The sequence below is a fragment of the Perca flavescens genome, chromosome 8 (genome assembly GCF_004354835.1).
Source record: "Perca flavescens isolate YP-PL-M2 chromosome 8, PFLA_1.0, whole genome shotgun sequence".
Taxonomy (NCBI): Eukaryota; Metazoa; Chordata; class Actinopteri; order Perciformes; family Percidae; genus Perca; species Perca flavescens.
The window spans coordinates 1,443,501-1,454,675 of record NC_041338.1 but is presented as its reverse complement, the minus strand read 5'-3'; the positions used below and the strand labels follow the sequence as shown (position 1 = coordinate 1,454,675).

Here is an 11,175-nt window from a genome sequence, read left to right as displayed (position 1 = left end):
ATATGTATTTGCATGTGTACATGTATATGTCATATCTATTTAACAGGATGTACTGCCATATTAATAGGTCCTGCACCCCCACACCGGTGCTTTCAATTATTCTGGCTGATTAGACCTCAGGTTGACTATTATTATTGGTACATGTGCTCCACCGTATAAAGTGCCACACAGCACAGGCTCTACAGTACACCCACATTTTAATTATATATTTTCTATAATTTCTTTATTTTCCATTAGCCTGGGAACAAGAGAAATCTGCGAGCTCATGTTTCATTTGCTCTGACAAATGGCCATTTGTGAATTAGTCTGGCAATGCCACACTAGACTTCCATGATGAGATGCAAAAGTATTGTTTCCATAATGTGTGCAAGAACTTCAATGAACATATTTGCATCTAGAACATTAGACATTTTTATTGTCATCCTTATATATATATATATATATATATAGTTTAACATAGTTTAACAATTTACTGAATATCCATATCCACTTCTTGCAGAGAGTTAGATTGATTAGATTAGATTGATACCAATCTTCTCATCTAACTCTCTGCAAGAAAGTACACATATGTACTTCCCAAAATGCGCTATTTTCCAATTTCAGATGTTTTTTTAACCCAATGCTACTTTCCATGCTGTGCATATAATGTATGACTGCATTGATTGATACAGTAAGTCTTAAAAGCCTCATCCAAAGGAAACAACCACCTCCATGTGGTGGGTAACACAGCAACACAAACAAAACTGTTTATATTGCACTAAAACTGTTTCTTGCATGCTTTGTGGTAGTACTCACATTGTTACTGTACTATCAATGTATTCATGTTTCGGTCTAAAAAGGTCTGTGTACTTTCTTCCATAAATACAGTACATAGGACATTTACTGTATATGTAGTTCGATAGAGCAGTGTTTCTCGAATGGGGGTACGGGTTATCCCTATGGGGTACTTATACAGCAGGGGGTACGTGAGATTTTTGCTAAATGCTTATTTAAAAATGTGTCATGCATAATTCCCAAAATAATTATACTATAATAATGAATTTAGTGTTGGGTTCTAAACACACAGCAAAAAAGCTAAATCTTATTTGAATCTAATTTCTAGTCAAAATATCTAACACTAAATATAAAACACAATCACCTGACAAGTTCAGCGAGATATATATATATATATATATATATATATATATATATATATATATATATATATATATATATATATATATATATATATATAGCGACTTGTTTTTAGACGATGCAGCTTGAATATCTTGTTAATGAGTGGTGGAAACATCTCGTTTTGTATCGTATCTCAGATGAAACAAGCTTTTTGGACATCTCATAAGTTTTTTAATCTGCTGTGTTATTTGTAAAAGATGGATTGTGTTGTTTGAAGATTATAGCTTATTTTAAGAAATCTTACCAAGCAAATTTTTACTTCTTCCACTTCCACTTTTTTTACTAAATACAAGCATTCATTGTTGTTGTTGTTTTTTATTTATTTAGAAGTGGCATTTTGTGTGCATTTGAAACGTACCATTTAAATGTTTTTCAGTTACAAGGTTGTTTAGTAAATCTATGACTGCGAGCACTGTAATGTAACTCTTTATATAGGCTTTTTAGGGGTTTTTTCAAAACATTTCTCCATCCATCCATCCATCCATCTTCGTCCGCTTATCCGGTGTCGGGTCGCGGGGGGAGCAGCTCCAGCAGGGGACCCCAAACTTCCCTTTCCCGAGCAACATTAACCAGCTCCGACTGGGGGAACCCGAGGCGTTCCCAGGCCAGGTTGGAGATATAATCCCTCCACCTAGTCCTGGGTCTTCCCCGAGGCCTCCTCCCAGCTGGACGTGCCTGGAACACCTCCCTAGGGAGGCGCCCAGGGGGCATCCTTACCAGATGCCCGAACCACCTCAACTGGCTCCTTTCGACGCAAAGGAGCAGCGGCTCTACTCCGAGCTCCTCACGGATGACTGAGCTTCTCACCCTATCTCTAAGGGAGACGCCAGCCACCCTCCTGAGGAAACCCATTTCGCCGCTTGTACCCTGGATCTCGTTCTTTCGGTCATGACCCAGCCTTCATGACCATAGGTGAGGGTAGGAACGAAAACTGACCGGTAGATCGAGAGCTTTGCCTTCTGGCTCAGCTCTCTTTTTTTCGTCCACAACGGTGCGATAGATTGAATGCAATACCGCACCCGCTGGCGCCCGATTCTCCGACCAATCTCCCGCTCCATTGTCCCCTCACTCGCGAACAAAACCCCAAGGTACTTGAACTCCTTCACTTGGGGTAAGGACTCATTCCCTACCTGGAGAAGGCATTCCATCGGTTTCCTGCTGAGAACCATGGCCTCCGATTTAGAGGTGCTGATCCTCATCCCAACCGCTTCACACTCGGTTGCGAACCGATCCAGTGAGTGCTGAAGGTCGCAGGCCGATGATGCCATCAGGACCACATCATCTGCAAAGAGCAGCGATGAGATCCCCAGCCCACCAAACTGCAACCCCTCCCCACCCGACTACGCCTCGATATCCTGTCCATAAATATTACAAACAGGATTGGTGACAAAGCGCAGCCCTGGCGGAGGCCAACCCTCACCTGAAACGAGTCCGACTTACTACCGAGAACCCGGACACAGCTCTCACTTTGGTCATACAGAGATTGGATGGCCCTGAGTAGAGACCCCCTCACCCCATACTCCCGCAGCACCTCCCACAGTATCTCCCGGGGACCCGGTCATACGCCTTCTCCAAATCCACAAAACACATGTAGACCGGTTGGGCATACTCCCAGGCTCCCTCCAGGATCCTTGCGAGAGTGAAGAGCTGGTCCGTTGTTCCACGACCAGGACGGAATCCGCATTGTTCCTCCTCAACCCGAGGTTCGACTATCGGCCGAACCCTCCTTTCCAGCACCTTGGAGTAGACTTTACCAGGGAGGCTGAGAAGTGTGATACCCCTATAATTGGCACACACCCTCTGGTCCCCCTTTTTAAAAAGAGGAACCACCACCCCAGTCTGCCACTCCCTTGGCACCGTCCCAGACCTCCACGCAATGCCGAAGAGGCGTGTCAACCAGGACAGCCCCTCCACACCCAGAGCCTTGAGCATTTCTGGACGGATCTCATCAATCCCCGGGGCTTTGCCACTGTGTAGTTGTTTGACTACATCAGTGACTTCCGCCTGGGAAATCGACGACAATCCCCCGTTATCCTCCAGCTCTGCCTCTAACATAGAGGGCGTATTAGTCGGATTCAGGAGTTCCTCAAAGTGCTCCTTCCACCGCCCTATTACCTCCTCAGTGGAGGTCAACAGTGTCCCATCCTTACTGTACACAGCTTGGATGGTTCCCCGCTTCCCCCTCCTGAGGTGGCGAACAGTTTTCCAGAAACACTTTGGTGCCGACCGAAAGTCCTTCTCCATGTCTTCTCCAAACTTCTCCCACACCCGCTGCTTTGCCTCTTTCACGGCAGAGGCTGCAGCCCTTCGGGCCCTTCGGTACCCTGCAACCGCCTCCGAGTCCTCCGAGATAACATATCCCGGAAGGACTCCTTCTTCAGTCGGACGGCTTCCCTGACCACTGGTGTCCACCACGGTGTTCGTGGGTTACCGCCCCTTGAGGCACCTAAGATCCTAAGACCACAGCTCCTCGCCGCAGCTTCAGCAATGGAAACTTTGAACATTGTCCACTCGGGTTCAATGCCCCCAGCCTCCACAGGGATGCACGAAAAGCTCCGCCCGGAGGTGTGAGTTGAAAGTCTGTCGGACAGGGGCCTCCTCCAGACGTTCCCAATTTACCCGCACTACACGTTTGGGCTTACCAGGTCTGTCCAGAGTCTTCCCCACCCCCTGACCCAACTCACCACCAGATGGTGATCGGTTGACAGCTCTGCCCCTCTCTTCACCCGAGTGTCCAAAACATACGGCCTCAGATCAGATGAAACGATTATGAAATCGATCATTGACCTTGGCCTAGGGTGCTCTGGTACCAGGTACACTTATGAGCATCCCTATGTTCGAACATGGTGTTCAGTTATAGACAATCCATGACTAGCACAGAAGTCCAACAACAAACAACCACTCTGGTTTAGATCAGGGAGGCCGTTCCTCCCAATCACGCCTCTCAGGTGTCTCCATCATTGCCCACGTGTGCGTTGAAGTCCCCCAGCAGAACAATGGAGTCCCCACTGGAGCCCCATGCAGGACTCCAGTCAAGGTCTCCAAGAAGGCCGAATACTCCGAACTCCTGTTTGGTGCATATGCACAAACAACAGTCAGAGTTTTCCCCCCACAACCCGCAGGCGTGGGGAGGCGACCCTCTCGTCCACCGGGTAACTCCAACACAGCGGCGCCAGCCGGGGCTTGTGAGTATCCCCACACCCGCCCGGCGCCTCACACCCTGGGCAACTCCGGAAGAAAAAAGAGTCCAACCCCTATCCAGGAGTATGGTTCCAGAACCGAGACTGTGCGTGAGGTAAGCCCCACCAGATCTAACCGGTGGCGCTCCCTCCTCCCGCACCAGTTCCGCTCCTTCCCCCCACAGAGAGGTGACGTTCCACGTCCCCAGAGCCAGCGTCTGCCGCCCGGGTCTGGTCCGTCGAGGCCCCTGACCTTCACTGCCACCCATGTGGCATCGCACCCGACCCCAACGGTTCCTCCCACAGGTGGTGGGCCCATGGGCTGGAGAGATGGGAGCCACGTAGCTTGTTCGGGCTGTGCCCGGCCGGCTCCGTGGCAAACCCGCCACCAGGCGCTCGCCCGACGAGCCCGCCGTCTGGGCCTGGCTCCAGACGGGGCCCCGGCTTCCTCCGGGCAGGGTCACTCCATCTCTACCTTGCTTCTTCATTGGGATTTTTGAACCATTCTTTGTCTGGCCCCTCACCTGAGACCACTTTGCCTTGGGAGACCCTACCAGGAGCACAAAGCTCCAGACAACACAGCCCTCAGGTTCACAGAGACACACAAACCTCTCCACCACGATAAGGTGATGGTTCACGGAGAAGTGAACATTTCTATATCAGAAATTTGGGTTTCTTTCAACCAAATAGCCGTAGATGGTTCCCTACAACACAAGTAGATTAAATGATCAGTTCAGTACATTCATTGAATCTGGGTGTTTTATTTAATTTTATAGCATTTGAAAAGAAAATGACAAAAGAATGTTCAAAAAAAGCTTTAAAAAAGTCAGAAAAACACTACAAAAATGGCCAAAAAAGCAGCAAAAACGTCAGAAGAAGTGACAAAAACTTGGAAAAAACGTCGGGAAAAGCTTCAAAAACGTTCAAAAAAAGGTTTGACCCAGAAAAACTAAAAAGTTGCATGGTCTACGGGAAGACAACAAAAGTGTTAAAAAAACAATTCAAAGGGGGTACATTATTTTAAAAAGGCTTGTGAACCACTGGGACAGAGCCTTCACTTAATCAGTATGGACAGTTGGTGCTGTGTGTGTTTCCTCGTGTCCTTCTGACCCGTTCGGCTCTTGGTTGTGTTTTCTCTGCACGAGGCTCTGCAGATAGAGAGGGCTTGGGTTTCAGGGCTTGTTTTGTGTTTAGGGCCTGTGGTGGTCTGCTGGGAGCTCCAGAGTGTGGGCTGCAGGACATCCTGTTCCAGAGATCTCGCTGCTCGGGGAGCTTCTCCTCGGCTTGGATCACAGGGTTTCATTTGTTTTGCGGCAGAGTCTATTACCAGTGGAACGTTCACATTACAGGTGCTCGCTGAGGTCAGGTCCCCAGGACGACTCTAGGTCTGCAACGAACACAAAGAGATCTAAGGCTACATTTACATTGCTATGTTTTGGTTTAAAAACGGATATCTTTTGCTTTGATTACACCTCTCATTCCCCCTGCTCTGGTGTTTCCCCCTCTCATTCCCCTTGCTCTGACGTTTCCCCCTCTCATTCCCCCTGCTCTGGTGTTTCCCCCTCTCATTCCCCCGGCTCTGGACCGAAGAAAGGCCTTGCTTATTGTTATTATTGAACCGGGTCTCGAGACCCATCCCTAGTGGTCACCCACATCTTGTCTGAACTCTGAGCTGGTTCATGACATAGTGTTTCGGAGGGATTCTTTTAAACATGAGCAGAGAAAAATTGAGATTCCCACCTTCTGAGAGGAGTCATCTCCTTTATTCCTCTGCGTTTCTCCTGATGTTGGACTGTTCTCCTCATTATTGCCTACAGTAGAAAGACACGAGTCAAATCAGGTCACTTAAAAGCGAGGGGTACTCTTAAATCTAGACGAGCTCGAAAAACATTGGCATCTTTGGGAAAACTTGGTTTTGCAGTATGATATCTGAAATGTGAAATTCTTTCAAACGTCTAAACACCAAATATAATGTGTACCGAAGGAGTAGCGGCCTAGCTGGATGCTGAGCCAGATGTTTCGTCGCTGAGTCCAGTCCCCTGGAGCCTCCACCTCATACAGCTGCTCCAGATGTTCCTCGTGCTGCTGCAGAAAGCTCCTGCACACTGAACACACGGGAGACACGCAACCTGTTAGGTCCAGTTCACACCACTACTGTGATGTGACTTATAGGTATTTGATCTGCTGTTTCCAAATAACTTTGTCAGTTATTCCCATATAGCATGAATGCAGCCAGTACCAAAAATTACAGGAAATATGCATTCTTCTGACGAAAGTCTCCTCTATATAAGAAGAAATTAAGAAAGGTAGGAAGTAGGGGTGGGAATCACCAGATGCCTCACGATACAATATCATCATGATACTTATGTCACGATACAATATTATTGCAATTTTAAAGATATTGCAATATTCTGCGATATATTGCAATTTATTACCCTTTTTCCAACTTTAAATTTTTCCCAATTTCAAATGATGTCCCCAAAAGAAAACTTTGTCAACATCTGTTTTATCTAAAAAGATACATTTCTCTGTTTATTCATCTCACTTAAATTTTATTGCTGCAAAATGGGATTGTCAAGCAGACAGACTGACCAACACATCTAGAATAACAGATCCATACTTGGCGTCTACTTTCTGCCCAGTATTGCCACGGAAAATATTGCAATACTATGCTGTATCCATTTTTTCCCCCCACCCCTAGTAGGAAGACAACTAGAATGTAAATAAACACATTAATGGGCTTTGTGTGTGTGTGTGGGGGGGGGGGGGAGGACCTTAGCTGACCTGCTGCCATGCTGGGTGATAATGGAGAGCTGACTCCTAGACATGTCTCTGTGTAGAACGAGGAGCAGTAATCTTCCAGCATCAGAAGCCCGAAGCCTCTCCTCCTCCAGCTCCTCCTCACCAGCACCGTGTCCAGAGCAGGCAGCAGGTAGCAGCAACTGCTCCAGCTGTCACACAGGCTGCCTGGAACACCAGCAGCACAACAGCTAAGGCGCCAATATACCTGCTTTTTAACTGTGCGTACACGTAGACAGGCGGCGGCCAACGGCATTGTTCACATACTTGCCTGCGTACTTTGCGTGTACCTGGAGGATTAAACGTATATCCACTAGGGGGCAGATCAGGGCCATGTCATCCCCGGCTTTATGACAATAAAGAGGCGTTGTTTACTTCATAGGCTGTGTACCTGTGTTACTACATTATCTGGGTCACATGACCAAAATATATATCTTGGAATTCATTCAAAACTTTAATTTGTTTAAAAGTAATAAATAAATAAATATTTTGAAATTTGACTGAAATTTGACAATTATATTGTTAATCACAATTATTTCTGAGCCAATTAATCGTCCAGGCAAATTTGGAATTGTTACAGCTCTACTTACTACTAATAAAAACATCAATTCATTTGCCGGGGAGGAGACAACTTTTCACGCTGAAAAAAGTAACATATTATACCTTTACGGAGCAACAACGGCCAATATTAAAACTGTAGTAGCCTGTAAGATTGCATGTAAAATCTGTTTTGGAGCACCCACGCCCCTCTCAGTCTCATATTCTCCGTGTCCTCCTCCATCCTACTGTACCTTTGTGTTTGACGGTGTAGAAGCCGACCGCCTGGCTGTCCCTCCACAGCAGTTTGCAGCTCTCTGTGCGGGGGTGCAGGGAGAACAACGCCTTCTCCTGCGAGGACCTCTCCACCACCTGACTGAGCAGGAACACAATCACCCTCTCCGTGAGCGACTGCACCTGGGGAGAACACTAGGACTTAGGAAGCTCCCCACCGCTGATGAGAACAAGCAGCAAAGAAATCGCAACTCTTCAATTTCTTTTTAGAAAACAATTAGTTTTTAGAAATGTCTCAGGATATTTTGTCTCTAGAAGTAGATTATTCTACTTTTGTTTATGTTAAAGAAGGAAAAGAAAATCGCAATACTCAATACTTTCAAATGCAATAAATAAAAATTGCAAAACAAATCCAATTGGCACCCATGTATTGTTAGAAAGAATTGAATCAGGACAAAAGCAAATGGTCCCAGGCCTTATATTTACCGTAATTAAGCCACTTCTGGACTTGCTGGACGTTCGTAAGACGTCCTCCACACACCACCACTTCTCATGCAGGTATAAAGCCACCACTGGAAGGTAGAGCAGAAAGCCTTAGTCTTTGTCTTAACGGGTGTCCGCGTAGATGCAGGGACTTGAGTTCCGAACCTTGTGTTGGATCATCTGGAGAGTAAAGCGCCAGCAGTGCACAGTCGGGTTGGTCATCTTCAAACAGCTGCACCCGCCTTGCATTGTCAGCTGTGATCGCTACCTGAGCAGACAGGAAGACGACTTCATGCATTTATCTAACGCTCCTCGTCTGTATCCACCACGTTCCACTTCCGGGATTGCTCTGGTGCCGCCGGAAATCCCGCCAGATGTCCCTCTTTTCAGCCCGGATGTCTGTCATCTTGCGCTTTCTTTGTGTTGGCGTTCTAAACTCCGCCGGATTCACCGTGGCTCCATCCAGACCTTAGCCCCACAGCACAGTGGAGGAAGGTCTGGCCATGTGAGACTAGACCCTCCCTGACCTGGAGACACAAGTGAAGTAGTCTCACAATGCCAGACCTTCCTCCATAGCTCTGAGGAGGAAGGTCTGGCTTGTCCACACAGCATTCTGGGATGGGAGAAAAAGGTGCTCTGGTTTATTGGCATGCGTACGTTCAAAAGTAGTTTTAGTCGGGCAACAGAAAACTCCGATTGGACCGATAGTCTAGCTAGCTGTCTGGATTTACCCTGCAGAGATCTGAGGAGCAGTTAACCATAGTCCTCACAAATCCACCGGAGGATAGAACGCCAACACAAAGGAAGAAGAAGGTGACAGACATCCGGCCAAAAATAAAATGACGGACATCCGGCGAAATTTCCGGCAGCACCTGAACAATCCCGGAAAGGAAACGTCGTTGATATAGAATACCAGTGTAGCAACAAACACGTACTTTTCCCTGTCTAATGTCAGAGCTCACCTGGTAGAGCGTGCGCCACACGTACCAAGGCTCGGTCCCTACCACAGCAGCCCAGGGTTTAAATCTGACCTGTGGCCCTTGGCTGTATGTCTTCCCCCTCTCTCCCCCCACTTTCCTATCTGCAACTGTCCTATCCATTAAAGGCCAAAATGCCCAACAAATAATCTTAAAAAAGAAAAGGTACCTTTGAAGTCTGTGATAATTGAAACCACTCATTATTCCAAGGTCTTGACTCCAAAGAAGAGAGGTACTGTTCAGATGCCGATGTCAGTCCAGTGTCATCCACATCTGGAAGGTCTACAGGGTACATGGCCTCTCAAAGGGAATACAGCTGTGTAAGGGATAGTTACACATGTTCAACCATTTCTAAACAGCAACAAGCAACACATATGGCACGATAAACAATCATCCCTGTAACAACGCATTATGTAATAAAACGTCAAAAGGTAATACATTTATACTTCATTATATAATAACACCTGTATTATGTAATAATCTGTCGCATTTTGTAATAAAAACCTGAGCACAGGTTGGACTTTATTTGAAAGAAAATGTAATATGGTGCATTATGTAATAAGCAACCAAAATGGATGCCTTCATTAATTGTTTTCATAACATTGTCATGTTTATTTTATGAATTCCAGTGTGAATCATGGTGACTCAAAATGTATTTTAAAAATATACTACTTGTTCAGTAGATTAGTATTACCTTTCATTAGTCAATACAGTACACCCCCATTTGGATTTTGAACCAAATGTTGGCAGGTATGCAATACACGTATTACATGCGTTCGGAGTTTTTAATTACAAAATGCAGCAGACTATAATTAAATAATGCGGGTGTTATTACATAATGATACATGTTGAAGTTGTATTACATAATGATTGTTACAATCCCTAACTGACTGTATTTAGTCAAATGTTCTTGTACAGAGCAAATGGCCTTCCACCAGATTACGTAAAAAATAATCTAGCAATTTAAAGGTACCTGATTGTCAATCAGACTATATAAGTAGAGAAGAACTTGTGATCTTTGACAAGCACTTACTTCCTTATGGTAAGATCTGTACATAACTTACAGTAATGAACCTGATTTTAGCTAAAAATTAACTTACACTTCCTTCCACAGGGCATGTTTTATGATGATTAAACAGTTAGTGTCTTAATTAAAATGGCAATAAAATCCACCTGATTGTGTGAGCAGGCTAACGTTATTCTTGGACAGTTTGGGCTGACTGTTCATAAGTAGGCCTGTGACTGATATGGGAGTTGTTCAGCTGTGTGCACTTTGAACTGCTAACTAACCAATGCTAACAAAAACAACATGTAATAACTATAAGGACAACAATACCCATAAAACCTCGCAGAGCGATTTCCTCACAAATACTGTACATTTGGTTCATTTGGTAAGGCGTCATGGTGACAACGAACTTACTTTACGACTGAATAGGTTATAGAAGAGCAGTCACCGACGTTGACAGGAGAAGCTCTCTGCTCCACCTGGTATGGCGAGTGGATAGTGCCACGGATAACCCTACACGCACTTTGGATCCACCTTGACGCCCATAGATATACATAATAAAGGACCTGCAGCGCCTCCCTCTGAAAGCAGAGAGCCATTGCGTCACCTCGTCCTCCTGCAAGCTCCATCAGATGACCGGAAACACATGAGGTGGACTTCAAAATATAACAAAACGATTGGCTAACATAAACATTTAAATATTAGACATCCATATAATGTACTGTATGACAACGTTAATAATTATATAATATTAATATTTCCTACAAGAAACTTCCATATCCAC

At 45.5% G+C, this 11,175-nt stretch overlaps 1 protein-coding gene across 2 annotated transcripts; it reads right to left on the bottom strand.

Moving 5' to 3' along the window:
- Positions 1-5,318: 5,318 nt before the first annotated feature.
- On the bottom strand, positions 5,319-10,992 carry fam169b (family with sequence similarity 169 member B). Of its 2 annotated transcripts, XM_028586042.1 has the most exons (9): positions 10,806-10,992; positions 9,555-9,701; positions 8,574-8,676; positions 8,412-8,497; positions 7,946-8,108; positions 7,140-7,322; positions 6,335-6,460; positions 6,096-6,166; positions 5,319-5,742 (listed from the first exon to the last, which is right to left on the bottom strand). In XM_028586042.1, the coding sequence occupies exons 2-9, from the start codon at positions 9,678-9,680 to the stop codon at positions 5,737-5,739; spliced, it is 864 nt and encodes a 287-aa protein (XP_028441843.1). In that variant the 5' UTR covers positions 9,681-9,701; positions 10,806-10,992; the 3' UTR covers positions 5,319-5,736. The 2 variants fall into 2 exon arrangements, with proteins under 2 accessions (XP_028441843.1, XP_028441844.1); XM_028586043.1 differs by lacking the exon at positions 10,806-10,992 and having other exon boundaries at positions 8,574-8,935; positions 9,555-9,632.
- Positions 10,993-11,175: the final 183 nt, after the last annotated feature.

Coding starts and splice junctions, on each gene's coding strand:
- fam169b (XM_028586042.1), bottom strand. CDS start 9,680: ATGTACCCTGTAGACCTTCCAGATGTGGATGACACTGGACTGACATCG. Junction 8,677..9,554: donor AATTATCACAGACTTCAAAG/GTACCTTTTCTT, acceptor CTGTCTGCTCAG/GTAGCGATCACAGCTGACAA. Junction 8,498..8,573: donor TCCAGATGATCCAACACAAG/GTTCGGAACTCA, acceptor TCTACCTTCCAG/TGGTGGCTTTATACCTGCAT.